Genomic DNA, 17,272 nt, shown 5'->3' with positions numbered 1-17,272 from the left:
GTATTCTGACAGTGCTGGGGCTTGAACTCAGGGTCTGGGCACTGTCCCTGAGCTTCTTTTGCTCAAGGCTAGCACTCTACCACTTAAGCCACAGCACTATTTCAGGCTTTTTCTGTGTATGTGATACTAAGGAATGGAACCAGGGCTTCATGCATGCTAAGCAAGCACTCTACCACTAAGCCATCTTCCCAGCTCCTAGCTCTTGCAGTTATGACTAAACTAGAATGTTCCAAAGATGACCCCCCAGTCACGCTATAGACTTCCAGTGTTGCCATGCGATCCTCCTACCTCCTCAAGATCCACCATCCACCCTGAGTTCCTCTCAGAGATGAACTGATGCAGCAGTGTCAGGCCCTGAAGTCACCAGGTGTGTGGGCTGCTCGTGAGCAGCCTGCCCCAGGTATTTTGTTATAGTGACAAAAACCTAATGCTGGCCTCTTCTACTCTTTTTTCTTTTTTTGATGCCACTCTTGGGGTTTGAACTCAGGGGCCCACACTCTCTCTCCTTTAGCTTTTTACTCAAAGCTATATTGCACTACCATTTGAGCCATTTGCTGGTTAATTAACTGAAAAGAGTCTCTCTGATTTGTCTTCCTGGAATGCTTCAAATAGCAGTCCTCATATCTCAGCCTCCTGAGTGCCTAGGATGATAGGCTGGAGCCATCAGCATTTTGGCTCTTCCCCACTTCTTAAACTATTAATTACATCTCCATGGGCCAGTGGGATGTTCATGGCTCATGCCTGTAATCCTGCTACTCAGGAGGCTGAAATATGAGGATTACGGTCGGAAAGTCCATGGCACTCTTACCTCCAATAAATTACTCAGAAAAAGTCAAAAGTGGCTCTGTGGCTCAAGTTGTAGAGTGCTAGCCTTGAGCACAAAAGAGCCTCAGGGATAGCACCCAGGACCTGAGTTCAAGCCCTAGGGCCAGAAAAAGAACAAAAAATAAAAACTAAAAAAAAAAATGGGCCACCATCTTCAATGCATGCCCTTAAAATATAAAACACCTAAAAGAACACATGGAAGAACTAAGAAATATTGGTAACTTTGTGATTAAAAACCCAAACTGAGGGCTGGGAAGGTGGCTCAGTGGTAGAGCGCTTGCCTTGCATGCATGAGGCCCTGGGTTCGATTCCTCAGCACCACATAAGCAGAAAAAAAAAAAGCTGGAAGCGGCACTGTGGCTCAAGTGGTAGAGCACTAGCCTTGAGCTGAAGAGCTGAGGGACAGCGCCCAGGCCCAGAGTTCAGGCCCCACGACCAGACCAAAAAAAACCCAAACTGAGCCAAACTCAGTCCCAGTGAGACTCATCTCCAATTAACCACCAGAAAATCACAAGTGGAACTGTAGCTCAATAGAGTACTAGCCTTGAGCAAAAGAGCTCAAGGATAGCTCCAAGGCCCTGAGTTCATGCCCCACCACCAAAAAAAAAAAAAAAGAAGAGGTTATACCATGGGGGAAGGGCATACAAAGCAACTAAAAACAAAAATCACCTTATAAATATGTTAGAAACAATCGCAAGAAAGAAAAAAACATCTTGGGGTTCTGACCTTCTCTGCTTGACTCAGACATATACTAGATATTGCAAATAAGGGAAACCATGGGACCTACGTTTCTTTGGGCCTGGCTTACTTCACTTATTATATTAATTTTTCCAAGTCTTTCCATTTCCTAACAAATGAGGCAATGTCATTCTTTCTGATGGAGGCATAGAATTCCTTGGTATAATTTGGGGAGGGGAAGGGAAAACACAAATTGTTTAAATAGAGATACAGGTGGACCCATTGTATTTTCACAATTAAAAAGAACTTATTAATAAAAAAAAAAAAAAGAAAGAAAAAGCCAAACTCAGCAACTGCTATTTGGCATTAAGGACAGAAACCTACGGAAGGCATTGCTCTCAATACTTCAGGTACAAACTGAGTAGATGTAAATCTATACAACTTAAAAATTTTAACAATCAAAAGGAAAAGGAAAACTCACCAACGGAAGCTGAATTTTTAAGCACCGATTCTTTTGGGGTTCCTTTTTCAATTCGTATTGTGGCCCACTGTTCAAAAATAAGAGGTAGTCATTTAAATTAAGTCTTCCACAGACATGACGAAAAATACACCATGATCACAGAAAAGTGAAATTAATCACTAAGGGCACTTTTTGAATTAAAAAGAATCTCTGATGCAGCAGAATTAAAAGTCCTAGGTGATATGCTCTTATATTAGTCAGAAAGTCCTAATAAATGAGTAATGACAATAACCACCTTACCTAAACTGCCTTACATAAATCTGTACCCTAATAAAAATCTCTGAAAAGGCTATGAAGGCCAGGTATGGTGGCACATTCCTATAATTCCAGTATTTAAGAGCTTAAGGTAGGAGAATACAAAATTCAAAGCCAGATTTCACTATGTATTAAATGCCTGTCTCAGAACACTGTGAAGTATATGACCAAAAACAGATTATGGCCAGATACTGGTGGTTCATGCCTATAATCCTAGCTACACAGGAGGCTGAGATTTGAGGATCACCGTTCAAAAGCCAGCCCAGGCATAAAAATCTGTGAGACTCCTATCTCCAGTTAGCCACAAGAAAATGCGAAGTGGTGCTGTGGCTTAAGTGGTAGAACGCTAGTCTTGGCTCAGGGACTAGGCCCAAAGTTCAATTAAAAAAAAAAAAAGAACAGGTTATGGCATAAAGAATGCCTGGATTTAGCTGGTGTGGCAACTCACACCTGTAATTCCAGCAACTTGGAAAATAAATATGGGGAAGACAGAGGTTTGAGGTGAGCCTAGGTAAAAATTTTGCAAGACCCCTATCTCAACCAATAAAAGCCAAAGCATGATGGTGCATGTCCGTAATCCCAGTTACACTGGGATAGGTCAACAAAGGTAAAAATCTAAGATTCAACTAAGGAAAAACTAAATGCATATAAGGCTAGAGTATGGCTCAAGTTGTGGAACCACATGCCTAGCAAGTGAGAAATCCTGAGTTCAAACCCCAGTAGGGGGAGAAAAAAAAAAGCTGCATGCAGTTGAAGCTGCATGCAGTATGTAGCTTTGTGGCAAAATGCTTGCCAATCATGTGTGAGGCTCCAGGTTCAAGTCCTAGTATAGCCAAAAGAAAGCAACCTGAGTCTGGAATAACTTAATCCTTCTGCATTATAAATAAAAATAATGGGGCTGGAAATGTGACTTAGTGGTAGAGTGCTTGCCTGGTATGCATGAAGCCCTGGGTTCAATTCCTCAGTACCACATAAACAGAAAAAGCCAGAAGTGGCATTATGGCTCAAGTGGTAGAGTGCTAGCCTTGAGCAAAAGCTCAAGTGCTCAAGCCCTGAGTTCAAGCCCTGGGCAAAAAGTAGTAGTAGTAGCAGTAGTAGTAGTAGTAGTAGTAACAATAATTATCATAATTCCATCCCAGGGGACCACGCAGAGGCAGGCAAGCATAGGAGAAAGATTGTTACAAGGTTTATTAGAGGAGTCATATTTCTTCTGGAAAGAGAGCACATGGCGACCTCTACACTATCTAGGTAGCAGCAGGGTCTGAGGGTCTGGGCAGAGAGAGGGAGGGGCCAGCTGTTTGGCGGGAAATCCAGGGCAGGGAGGAGCTCAGGTCTAAGTGGAGCTGAGGGCCAAAGGTGGGCATAATGCTTACAATAATAAATAATATTCTCCCTATCCCCCAGCTTGCTGTCAGGATTAAATAACAAACTAATAAACCATGTGTAAAGACCAAAGCATAGTGATTATTCTCCCAGCCAATCAGCCACTTGAGTATTTTACACAGTAAAGAGGCTTTAGAATGAAGCTTTTAGTAAACAGCAGCACAGGCATGCAAGAGCTCCAAAGACTCCATGAAATCACCACTTACGGTGCCACCTGCTCACCTGGCTACTTACCTATTAAGTTTGAGGTCTATAGGCTTGAGAAAATTTAGGAATTAGAGAAAGAACTCTCATTTTGCTTTGAATGTGTGCAAAGAAATATACCAACATGAGATTTTTTTTTAATTTTAATTATTTCTTGGGGCTGGGAAGGTGGCTCAGTAGTAGAGCGCTTGCCTTGCATGCGTGAGGTCCTGGGTTCGATTCCTCAGCACCACATAAGCAAAAAGAATAAAAGCCGGAAGTGGCGCTGTGGCTCAAGTGGTAGAACGCTAGCCTTGAGCTGAAGAGCTGAGGGACAGCGCCCAGGCCGAGTTCAGGCCCCGCGACCGGACCCAAAAAAAAAAATTAATTATTTCTTATGCATTTCTAAAATGATTTATTATTTAACATCAGAGTTTTAAAAGTACAGGATGCATTATAAGCTGATGTGCTTAATTGAAACTATTTTATATAACTAAAGGTAATTTTTGAAAGAAAAGGATAAAATGGGGGCTAGAATGTGGCTCAGAGGGAGAGTGCTTCCCTAGCATTCATGAAACGATGGGTTTGATTCCTCAGCACCACCTAAGCAGAAAAAGCCAGAAGTGGTGCTGTGGCTCAAGTGGTAGAGTGCTAGCCTTGAGCTGAAGAGCTGAGGGACAGCACCCAGGCCCAGAGTTCAGGCCCTACAACAGAAGGGGGAAAAAAAAGAGAGAAATTAAATACCATAAATATACATAAAAGTCAAGGAGTGTGCCATGACCAGACTCAGTCAGGACTCTGCCCTGCACCAGAGTCAAGTAGGAACATTTCAATTACATTTAGAGAGCTCCTATAAATAGACACCTGCGCTTCCAGCCTCAAGTGTCAAATCACTAATCCTGATAAGACTTGGCCTTAATCTGGCCACATCCTGCTTATATTCTTGTTGATTTGGTTCAGGGGTTCTCAAACTCTAAGCCCTATCTTTTCTCACCTAAGTAAAGACAATTTCCATCATTTTTCAAAGAAAGGTTGGATATCTACTATCATTTGTAAGTAAATCAGAGATACGAAAAAAAATAGAATTTGTCAACAATCATGGCACTTAACTTACTTTTTGTTGTTACTGTGGGCAGATGATTCAACATTTTACATAAATATAGTTACTTTGGCTTAGTGGCAGAGTTCTCACCTAGCATGCATGAAGCCCTGGGTTTGATTCCTCAGTACCACATTTGAAAAAATAAAAAACCCAGAAGTGGTGCTGTGGCTCAAGTGGAAGAGTGCTAGTGGCCTTGAGCAAAAGAAGCTCAGGGACAGTACCCAGGCCCTGAGTTCAAGTCCTAGGACTGACAATAATTAATTAATTAATTACTTCAGACTAGAACAATGATGTCATCCTCATAGGATAGAGAATATTGGTATTTTATTGCAGTTGCAGATAAGAGCTAAGTACTCCTTCCCCCCTGCCCAAATTCAGTTGTTGAAGTTCAACCTCAAGTGCTTCCAAATGTGATTATAATTGGGAATAGGGTCTTCGTGTGTGTGTGTGTGTGTGTGTGTGTGTGTGTGTGAGTGTGTGTGTGCGCACGTGCGCGCACACGTGCTCATGCACCAATATTTAGGGTTGAATTCTCACTTAGCTTTTATGCTCAAGGCTATTACTATACCATTTGAGCCACTGATCTCCTTCCAGCTTTTTGCTAGTTACTTGGAGATAAGAGTTTTAAGGACTTTTCTGCTCTAGCTGGCCTCAAATCATAATCCTCAGATCTCAGCCTCTTGAGTGGTTAGGAGCCACCATCATCCAGGTGAAAAAATGACTGAGTGAAAATAAAGTCTTTTTGGCACTTTGCCCTTGAACATGCAGCCTCCCTGACCATGAGAAAATACATGTGTGTTGGGAGCCAAAAGTTAAGTCTCTCAAACTTGATAGGCTTAACTATCTCACTGGAACAACCTGAGCCTGAGTTTACAGAATCCCACCTTTTCACCACGCCTTAAAGTAAACACCCTGCAGCTACTAACGACCACCTTTTCACCCTGCCCTAAATCTACTTAACGACCACCTTTGCACCACGCCCTAAGTCCAAGCATATAAATACCCTTGTGTGAAAAATAAAAATTGGCAGCTTGATCAGAATCCTTGTCTTGCTGTCCTTCTTCGTGTCTCTTGTCCCTTCATTCCTTCTCGCTTAGGTTCACTGCCCTGGTTGAAGTCCTGCGGGTCGGGACACATGTGTGCCAAAGGAAACTTGTAACAGACAACCATTCTTTATAGGTTTCCCTCACAAAAGAAGGTGGGAAACAAGCCTGGACTTTGCAGCTGGCTGGCTGTACCTCAGAACTTCAATCCTACCATTTCCTGTCTATAGTCATCTCAGTCAAGAGACTGAACCTCCAGGGGCATTTATGTCATCATACTAAAGCAGGAATGATGCCAGGGGTACTGTAAAAATGGAAGGACCCAGCCCATGAGGTACTCACCACACAGCAGGATGCAAATAGAATTATGGCTTGCTCCTCCCTCCCCACACCCTACACACCTGATCTAGGTACCAGAAATGACCAGTTCCTTCCCAAATTCTGAGGGTCCCTCCTGATGGATAGTTATTTCCCACAATGGGGTTAAGTCCACATACAGAGAGAGATCATGTATCCAGCAGAGATTTTGAGTGTCTTCTTCACTAGCTTGGAACACATCTGCCTCAGCTCCAGTAGGTAGCTCTGCAGACACGAGGGTCTTAAACTCAGAAGCATCTTCTAATAACCCTACTTTCCACGACATTCTCTATGCCCCAAGGAAAGTCAAGTCAGGCTTTCAGAACACTTGATTTCCAAACACTTAGTGAAAAAAGCAGCTGTTCAAAATTCACTAATAGGAAGTAGCTTCAAGTCTGATTTTAAAGAGTAGTTGGGACTCTGGGTACTGGTAGCTCATGCCTGTAATCCTAGCTACTCAAGAAGCTGAGATCTGAGGACCACAGTTCAAAGCCAGCCACGGCAGGAAAGTCTATGAGACTCTTATCTCCAATTAAGCACCCAAAAGCCAGAAGTGGAGCTGTGGCTCAAGTAGTATAGTGTTAGCCTAAAGCATGAAAGCTCAGGTACAGAGCCCGGGCCCAGAGTTCAAGTCCCAGGAGCAGAAAAAAAAAAAAAAAAAGAAAGAAAAAAGAATAGGCAGAAAGCTTGCAAACATGTGACACTCACCTAGGCAATGACTTCTGATTGTGTGTGTGTGCACGTGCACACGCAACACACGCGCACACGCCAGTACTAGAGTACTAGAGCCCTCATAATATTTTTCTTTTCTTTTCTTTTCTTTTTTTGCCAGTCCTAGGGCTTGAATTCAGGGCCTAGGCACTATCCCTTGAGCTTCTTTTGTTCAAGGCTAGCACTCTACCACTCGAGCCACAGTGCACTACTTCTGGCTTTTTCTGTTTATGTGGTACTGAGGAATTGAACCCAGGACTTGATACATGATAGGCAAGCACTCTACCACTAAGCCACATTCCCACCCCAAGGCCCTCATACATGTGCTTGTCTTTTTTTGCTCAACACTGACTCTCTACCACTTGCACCACAAGTCTCCTTCCAGCTTTTTGCTAGTGAATTGGGGATACAAGTTTCAGAGACATTCCTGCCTGGGCTGGCTCTGAACCAAGGTCTTTAGACCTCCACCTCCTAAATAACTAGATATACAGGATCAGCCACAGGCACCAGGCTTTCTTGTTTTAATCAGTTTCTCTTTTTTAACCTTCTCAAACCTCTACCACAACCCAATCCCCTACAGGTAGTTCCCACATACAGTTTGTTTATCTCTCTCACCCCGCCCCCATCTGACCAACAAGTTGCACTGTCCCCTTATAGATTTACAATGTATTATTCACTCTCCTCTTTCTTTTCTCCCTCCTCTTCCTCTTGTAAGTAGTCCTTTAGTTTGATTTATGTTCTGTTTAACATGCAAATAATTATGTATATGGACATGTATATATCCTCAAATCCATGAATATGTATGTCTTTTAGGTCTAGCTTCCACATGAGTGAAAACATACAATATTCTAGGCTTTTTTAGCATAGCTTGTCTCACTCAATATGATGTCCTCTAATATGATGCATCCATTTTCCTGCAAATGACGTCATTTTTCTTTATGGTTATGTACTATACCATGGGGTGCGTGTGTGTGTGTGTGTGTGTGTGTGTGTGTGTGTGTGTGTGTGTGTCACATCTTCTTTATCCATTCATCTGCTTATATTAAATTAATTTACATTATATATCATTACTTTCTTCCTGTCTGTCATATCTGTTTCTATTCATGAGCCCTAGGTTATGAGTACCAATCCTTCCTTACTCTCACCCTAAACATTAACCCTCACGGTTAACTTCCAGGCTTGAGCTGTACCTTTCAATGTTTAATCCAATGTTTCTGTTGGCTAAACAAAAACCTCACACACACCCTCCCTCCCCTCCCAGAGATTCGGACACAAACATCCTACCATCAGAGTGGTTTTCCCTCAAGCTCTGCCCAGCCAGAAATTTTTCTTCCCTTCCCTCTTTGTTTTCTTTTCTCATTTCTTTTCTTTTCTTTTTCCCCGGTTGTGGGGCTTGAACTCTGGGCTTGGATGCTGTCCCTGCACTCTTCAGCTCAAGACTCAAGGCTCTCGCTCTACTGTTTGAGCCACAATGCCACTTCTGGTTTTCTAGTGTTTATTGGAGATAAGAATCTCATTTCCTGCCTGTGCTGGCTTTGAACTGAGATCCTCAGACCTCAGCCTCCTGAATATCTAGGATTACAGGCATGAGCCACTGGTGCTCGGCTTTTTCTTTTCTTTCTTTTCCTTCCTTCCTTGTTCCTTTCTTTTTTCCTTTTTTTTGTTCTGTCCTGGGGCTTGAACTCAGGGCCTGGGCATTGTCCCTGAGCTTCTTTTGCTCAAAGCTACTACCACTCTACCACTTGAGTCACAGCATCACTTCTGGCTTTTTCTGTTTATTCCCACCCCCTTTCTTTTTTTCATAGTCTGGATACCTAAAACAATTTCTTCACTATTGTTATCACACTGATATGTATATTGTCTAACAAATTACATATGCCCCTTCAAAATTCACTGTTTATAAAATGACTAAAGTCTTTTCCTCATAGCTCCTACAGCTCAAGCTGTAGCTTGCCATACGTAGGGATTTGCACATACATCTGGAAATGCAGAAGGTATTTAGTGGATACTAATCAGTAATTATCACATGAAGTGATAAGGCCAAGGAAAAGCTTATATAGTGAGTCACTTGACAAGTAACAATTACCAGTCAGCTAGCTATTCAGAAGGTAACTACATACACATACAACAACTAGAATTTGAGTTTGTAGTCATAAAAAAGCCACTTATGGATCATAAAATCTGTAAAAAGTAAATACATTATGGACAAAAACAAATGACCTTTTTGTATGTTTGTGCCCATGCTCTGATTTGGATTTTCACTCACAGCCACCACTCTAGCACTTGAACCACACCTCCACGTCTGGCTTTTTGCTGATTAATTGGAGATAAGGTCTCTTCGACTTTACTGACTGGACTGGCTTCCAGCAGTGATCCTCAAATCTCAGCTTCCTGGGTAGGTAGGACCATAGGTGTGAGCCACCAGTGCCCACAACAAATGATCACTTTAAATGGCACAAATTATAACCAAAGAAACCTGAGAAATACCCATATCTCAAGAAACCCAAAGAATATTCTTAGGACTGGACTAAAAGGGGGGGGGGGGAGGGAAAGCTAAATCAGTTGAGAATTTACCAAGGAACAATGAGTAATAAAAGGGCTGGGTATTAAACAGAAGCTAGCAAATGGCACAGCATTTTTCCAGAACAGAAGATGTTCTAAAACTAAACAACTGGCACACTTTTTAGAATTATCCCTATAGTTGGGAAAGCAATCCACTGTACACACCCCAGATGAATAGAATGTCTTTATAATATGGTTACTGTCAAAAGATGGAAAAATCTGGAGATCCCTATGATTTCTGCTACTCTCAAACACAGGAGCTCCAAATGGTCATGATCAACTGATCAGCTGACTCACAAAATGAAACCCTACTCAAATTCTATACATGCCAAGCATCTCTCTGACAGAATAACTTGGGTCTTAACAACGTACATTACATTACATTACAACCTAAACTGGTTTTCAAGCCAAAGGTGTTACCTCCCACACTAATTATAAAATTAATAATCTTAAGAAAAATATGTCTTGATGGAAGTGGCGCTGTGGCTCAAGTGGTAGAGCGCTTACCTTGAGCTGAAGAGCGCAGGGACAGCGCCCAGGCCCAGAGTTCAAGCCCCACGACCCACAAAAAAAAAAAAAAAGGCAGAAAACTGTGTCTTGATTATTAAGTTCATTTTGGAAAGTCTTTTCAAAAAAATTGGAGCCTAGAGGCTGGGAAGGTAGCTCAGTAGTAGAGCGCTTGCCTTGCATGCATGAGGCCCTGGGTTCGATTCCTAAGCACCACATAAGCAAAAAGAAAAAAGCCGGAAGTGGCGCTGTGGCTCAAGTGGTAGAGTGCTAGCCTTGAGCTGAAGAGCTGAGGGACAGCGCCCAGGCCCAGAGTTCAGGCCCCACGACCGGACCCCCCCCCCCAAAAAAAAATTGGAGCCCAGAAAGCCGGGCACAGGTGGCTCATGCCTGTAATCCAAGCTACTCAAGAGGCTGAGATCTGAGGATTGCAGTTCAAAGCCAGCCCAGACAGGAAAGACCATGAGACTCTTACCTCTAATAAACCTCCAGAAAACTGGAAGTGATGTTGTGGCTCAAGTGGTAGAGCACTAGCCTTGAGCTGAAGAGCTGAGGGATAGCACTCAGACTCAGAGTTCAAGCCCCATGACCGAAAAAAAAAAATTGGAGCCCAGACAAACTAAAGGTCTGGCCTTACATTGGAGATAACTCCATCAATGATGATAATTTGGTAGATTAGTAACAATTAGCTAGTATCTCTACCTTGACACCTCTTCTAAACACTTGAAATACTAATGCTAGACATGTATGAGCACCGGTGTGAGTCAGGGTATTTTGATTTACCTTCAGTCAATTCTCCAAAAGCCATTGTTGTTTGGGAAAATAGTTCAGTCACTACAGAATTCAAATAAGGAGGGAGCCCAGAAGAGGATCAACTGCTATGGCTCTAAGAGTAGGAAGCTGCTAAAAACTCACTGTACAGTGTGACCACAATCGGAATATAAAAACTATAAGAAAGGCCCAACACTAACGTCATCTACCAAGGAGAAACAGCAGAACTTTAAAAGCAGGAGAGAGCCAGGTGCTGATGGTTCATGACTATAATCCTAGCTTAGTAAGGCTGAGATCTGAGGATCATGGTTCAAAGCCAGCCTGATCAGAAAAGTCCATGAGACTCTTATCTCCAATAAACTACTCAAAAAAGCCAGAAGTGGCACTGTGGCTCAAGTGGTAGAGCACTCAATTTGAGCAAAAGAGGCTCAGTGACAGCGCCCAGGCCCAGAGTTCAAGCCCCAAGACCAGTAAAAAATGAAAAATAAAATGAAAGCATGAGAGTTGAAAATAAAGAATCAAATAGGATATTTTTTTTAAAAAAAAAGGATATATTTCAAGGACTTGGCAAAGGAATAACCATAAAAAGGCTCAACAAGGATCTAGGATAACATAAGACATCACAGGTAGAAGCCAGCAGCCAGCCCATGGGTTAAAGATATCTATCTGTGAGCTACCCCATTACTGGGAAAGAAGGGCAGAGAAAGCAAAGTTCTATTGGCAGCCAGAAAGTAAAGGCAGAAAAATGACAACCTATAGTAGAAGGCACTGGAAAAGCCAGAGAAACAAAGATGCTAAAATCTTTTAGAAAAATATAGTAATCATGGTAACAAACATATATAGCACCTAACATACACAGTTCCTTTCTAAAAGCTTGACATGTTTTTATTTATTATAACAACTGTATGAGACTGGAAGTGTGGCTCAAGAGGTAGAGTATCATCCATGAACAAGACCCTAATTTCAAGCTCAGCACTGGAGGAGGAAGTGGGGGGGGGGGGGGGAACAGTATGGAAATAGCTATTATTGTTTAGATGAGTTCAATGAAGTTAAGAAGTAGATGACCTTACTTAAGGTCATGTATTGAAAAACAACTGGGATTCTGGTATCAAACCAAAGCAAACCTTTCAGTCTTCAGAGCCTCTCCTGAGTTAAATTTCTGTTTTCCCATCCTCAATTCAAACAAACTACTGAAGTCTGAATCTTAGCTTCCTTATTTGTCCTCTCTACCTGCCAATGCCTTCGGTAGTTTAGTCTAAGAGAATGATGCAGTTACTCCCAACTGCACTCACTTACACCTAATACCTTCGCAGAATCTAGCAACAAAACCTAAGCAGGGCTGAGGTCAAAGAATAACCTTTGCCATGGTATTTCGAATGCCATTCATTGGTTAGATAATATTTCCATGACTCTAATAAAATAACATCCCAATTCTTTTTCAGCCACCGAGCAATTGATTTCTTATCTTGGACATAAACTAGAATCTGTGCCTGGCTGGACAGGATGCCTTAGTACACAAAAGGACCTATGAAACCTAGGGCTGTAAAACCTCGGGAGAATGAAGCTGGCAGAGCCTCATAAGTATGGGTGCAAATCCACTGATATACAAGTAAAATCAGTGATGACAGAACCAGAGCCGAGTGATTTCACTAAGGTGATCCAGTGGTCTCAACCTAGATCATTCCATCTAGGCGGGAGAAGCAGAGATGTCTTCGCAGAAACCGAACTCTATACACCTCGGGTCCACTATGTCCCGCCATCCCCCCTCCCCAAATCCACCCTCCAGAGCAGCGGGGGGCGCCTCATCCTTCCGTCCCTCACCTCTAAAGTTTTCACCAGGATCTTCATGTAAAGTTCAGAGATGCCCAGAGATACTCCGAAGGCCGAAGGCAGCAAGATGAGGCTGAGCACCAGCGTCAGCCAGGTGGACAAGATCTTCCCCGCCAGGTCTGCGCCCTCCATGGCTCCGCGCACCCACTCGGGACGAGAGGTCCGCGGAGAAGAGCTGTGGGCGACCGCAGTCCCTGTCCCCAGGCAGGCAGGCAGGCAGTCCAGTCGCCGCTCCGGTGCCACCAACGTCGCCCCCTCCCGGCTCTCACCTCTGCGGAGCAAAGAAGGGAGGAAGAAGGGGAAAAACTTTCAGAATGATGGCAATATCCTTCCTTCCTCCTTGGGCTCCTGTTGGCCTCCACTAGAGGCCCAGGCGAAGAGCCGAAGCCACTGGAGCGATCGCAGACTGCGGGCGTGAGGACAGAAGTGGAGGCGAGCGCAGGGTCACGGACCGTGCGCTCGGAGCGCAGGGGCGCAGCCAGGAACGCGCCCCGCCCCGTGCCTGGTTTCCTCTGAGCGCCGATTGCGACAACCCACAGTGACTCACCGAAGCCTTCCTGCAGCGAGATCCCGGCCAGTGAGCTCTGGGGCCCGAGGCTAGGCTGGTGACTGGTAGTTCCTGGGTTCCCGGCGTCCTTTTTCTGAGCGCTGCCTTGGCCCCACCTCCTCGGCCACCCAGCCCGGGAGGTTCCAGTCCCTTGGGCGCTGCCGTGACCCCGCGCCCCCCCACCACCTCCCGCCGCGCTCCCGCCCAGCGTTTCAGCCAGAGTTCCAATCTGTAGATCCTGAGCGGTTCCTGCGCCTCGCAGAGAGTACAACTGCGCGTCTCGGACGCAGGCGAAGGTCTGGCCTGGGAGGGTCTGGCCTGGGCGCGTATAAAATCGACCTCCCGGGAAGGGCTTTCCAGGAGCAGAAAATGCCCAGCATTGAGCTGCAGCCACACGCCTCTTCTGGCCCTCCCACGCCAGATCCAGCTTTTCTAGCCCGCAGCTAAGCTGCCAGGATAAAGCTTGCTTATCAGAAGTGGAAGGCTCTCGCTCAGAACGGCCTAATCTGCCCTGACACCGAGCCTTCGGGCACAGAAGAAAGGCAGAAGCCACTAGTGGCTCTTGCCTGTAATCCCAGCACTCTGAAGTCTGAGTCAGCTGGATTGGCAAGTTCGAGGTCAGCCAGGGCTACACAGGGAGTTCCAGGTCAGTTTGAGCTACCAGAGGAAATCTTCTCTCAAAATTTAAAAGAAGGAAGATGAAGGGAGAAATAGGAGAGAAGGGAGAAGGAGAAATCTTCCCTGAGATCCCATCAAAGCTCAAAGCTGCAGGGAATGGCAGCCAGGAGCCAGCCTCTGACCTGAGCCTCCCAGGGTTCCACATCTGTGCTGCTAAGGTGCAGCTGGAACAGTGAAGGGCGAAACTCTGAACTCGTGTTTACTCCACTGCCCTGCAGAAATTTTGAGAACCCTAGTAAATTAGGAAATCTGGCTTTCCTGTGTCCAGATCACACTGAATCAGCCATCGCTTAGTTGGATTAGAAGCATTTACAGGTAACAGGTGTCAAGCTGAAAGTGTTCACAGCAGATGTTGCAGAAAAAACTCTCCCTTGCCAAGGGTGTGGAGGAAGTAGGGGGTGGGGAAGGTGACAGGGAAAAGAGAAGCTCCTATGCAAAGAATGTGAGAGCTTGCAATCTGTACTTCCTGCCTGGTACCTGTCACAAGCTCCTCCCCTAAGAGGGGGAAGTAAGCAAGTTATGAATGAAAACGTTTCTGGAGCTTGTTTTCTCCAACTGAAAGGTCTGTGTATTCATTGAAATAAAAAAAAAATGCTGAAAGCTACCAATGTTCCTGCTGAAAATGTATAGTACATACTGAATGCAAAGCCTCATAGATTATATTGACTCATGTAACACTCATGTGAAACGCTTACCTTTCTTTATTCTCTCAAGCCAAAATGACTAAGGAACACTGAATGTACTAAAGTCCACCCAGCAAAGGAGACCAGACAAGTGACTTTGGTTTTCTGCTTAACCACACTCTGACACTGAATGCACACACTCTCCAGTAATTTTCATTGCTCATAACTAAAGTCCAGGAACTGGCTTTGGTGTGAGGGTTATTTTTTTGTATTGTTTTGAGTTTTTTGTGTTTCTTGTCAATCATGGGGCTTGAACTCAAGGCTTGGGCACTGTCCCTGAGCTATTCTGCTCAAGCCTAATGCTCTACCACTTTGAACCACAGCTCCACTTCACATTTTCTGGTGCTTAATTAGAGATAAGAGTCTCTTGGACTTCCCTACCTGGGCAGGCTTTGAACCACCAACCTCATATCTCAGCCTTCGAATAGCAAGGATTATAGGCATGAGCCAACAGCAGAGGTCCCAAGTTCTGTTTTGAAGCAGCTGTACAAACAACAAAGCTGTAGGCAGAGTTGGGAGGTTAGCTGCTCTCACTAAAGTCCTTCTAATCTAAAACATCAGTGGGCCAAAATCTGAAGCACAGCACAGGTAATAATAAGGAAGAAATTACAGACTTGTCCTGCCCCTAGGCTCCTTTTACCTTTAATGTGAAGCATAAACAACTAGTAGTGTTTGTTCCTGGGTATCTATTCGTGCTGAGTGCTTACGGCTCACACCTGTAATCCTAGCTACTCTAGAGGCTGAGATCTGAGGATCTCAGTTCAAAGCCAAGCCCTGGAAAGTCTATGAAACTCTTATCCAATTAATCAAACCAAAATTTCTGGAAGTCAAGTGGTAGAGCACTACTAGTCTTGAGCAAAAAAAAAAAAAGCTCAGCAACCGGGCCCAGGCCCTGAGTTTAAGCCTTAGAATCCGTGTATAGGGGCACATACGAGCTGTCTATCTGCAAGGCCAGATTTCCTCCAAATGCTCTAGGGAAGTTTTTCTTTGTTTTTTGTTTTGTTTTGTTTTTGCCTTTTTCCAGTTTTTAGTTTTAAGGCCCAGCTTACTAAAGGATGTCGTCATCTCAAGATCTTCACTTAATTACAATTAATCAGTAAAGGCTCATTTTTTTTCCAAATAATTCACAAGTTATAGAAGCTAGGGTTTAGGCTTCTCTTTTGGATGGGTGAAATTCAACCCATTATCCCACCCAATTCTGTAAAAGTGGGGTAATAACACTTATTGGGAATGGACCTTATGTGCTTAAAAGTTAGCTAATAGTAAATACTTACTAAAGAATGTCCAACTGGGGGGTGTGTGTGGCTGAGAACTTACCTGGGAATTTGTGTAAGACCCTGTTTTTTTTCACCTATTACTGTAGCATAAGCTCCCCTGATGCTTGTGTTTCAATTTCTTTCTTTCTTTCATTTTTTTTTTTTTTTGTCAGTCCTGTGGCTTGAACTCAGAGCCTGGGTGCTGTCCCTGAGCTCTTTTGCTCAAGATTTGTGCTCTACCACTTTGAGCCACAGCTCCATTTCTGGTTTTTCAGCAGTTAATTAGAGATAAGAATCTGATGGCCTTCCCTGGCTATGCTGGCTTCAAACTGTGATCCTCAGATCTCAGCCTCCAGCGTAGCTATTATTATAGGCGTGAGCCACCAGCACCTGGCTTTGTATTTCAATTTCTAATATCTTCTAGTCCTAAAATACCAAGTTCTTTGACAAAACCGCTGTGAAATTTGTCATTGCTCTGCCTTTAACCAACGAGGTATAGATTTAGACACACTGTCAACACCTAAGAGCAAAGGAAGTGGAAAAAGAATGAAAGAGAGGGGCTACAGTGTCTAAAACGTTCAATATGTAAGACTCCCTCAGTATTTGTTGTAATGCAGATTCTAAGTCAGAAGGGATGGGGTGAGCTTGAGATGCTAACAAGAGCCCTGGTGATGCTGATGTTGTTCTATAGATCACACTGAGTCCGTTTTAACCAGTAGCAAAGGTATAGGAACCCATCTATGTTTCTGAGAACCCAAAGCCAAAAGAATTGATCCACAAGAGCTGGTCCTTACCTGAGACCTCATTGTGTTATTTCCATCTTCTTCAAGCTCCTATAATAGCTGTGACCAGTGCCAGTGTGAAAAGAGTTCAGACTAAACAGCTTTGAACAATTGCCAATAGTTTCAGGAATAGATGTTTATGACAAATAAGATGTCATAACTGGAGCTAAGTGACAGATAATGATTTCAGGAGTTGGTGTGATAGTCCACTTTCTGTCACTGTGACAAATCATTGTGAGACAATCAACAGGAGGAAGGCTTATTCGGGTGCATAGCTTCAGAGGTTTTAGTCCATGGTGTTGGCCCATTGTTTTTAGGCCTGTAGTGAAGATTCACATTACCATGGAAGCACAAGGCAGAGGCAGCTGCTCATCTTATGGAAAGTAGGAGAGAAAAAGAAGCCAGGCACTGGTGGCTCACACATTTCATCCTAGCTATTTAGGAGGCTGAGATCTGAGGATCTCAGTTCAAAGCCATCCAGGCAGACAAAACTATGACTCATAATTCCAATTAACTAACAAAAAGCCAAAACTAAACATGTGGTAGGGCATCAGCCATAAGCAAAAAAGCTCAATGAGAGCATGAGGCTGTGAGTGAAA

General features: G+C 43.8%; 1 protein-coding gene across 1 annotated transcript in view; it reads right to left on the bottom strand.

The window, feature by feature from the left end:
• The window catches only part of Gpat3 (glycerol-3-phosphate acyltransferase 3), a 63,936-nt gene extending 50,506 nt beyond the window's left edge, over positions 1-13,430 (bottom strand). Inside the window, exons 1-2 of the mRNA XM_042668460.1 lie at positions 12,719-13,430; positions 1,985-2,051 (exon numbers count right to left, since the gene is read on the bottom strand). Of these exons, the coding sequence (XP_042524394.1) occupies positions 1,985-2,051; positions 12,719-12,859 (208 nt within the window). The 5' untranslated portion in view covers positions 12,860-13,430. The remainder of the gene's footprint in view (positions 1-1,984; positions 2,052-12,718) is intronic.
• Positions 13,431-17,272: the final 3,842 nt, after the last annotated feature.

Source organism: Dipodomys spectabilis, unplaced genomic scaffold, assembly GCF_019054845.1.
Source record: "Dipodomys spectabilis isolate Male_0828 unplaced genomic scaffold, ASM1905484v1 ptg000436l, whole genome shotgun sequence".
Taxonomy (NCBI): Eukaryota; Metazoa; Chordata; class Mammalia; order Rodentia; family Heteromyidae; genus Dipodomys; species Dipodomys spectabilis.
This window is presented reverse-complemented; position numbering and strand designations above follow the sequence as displayed.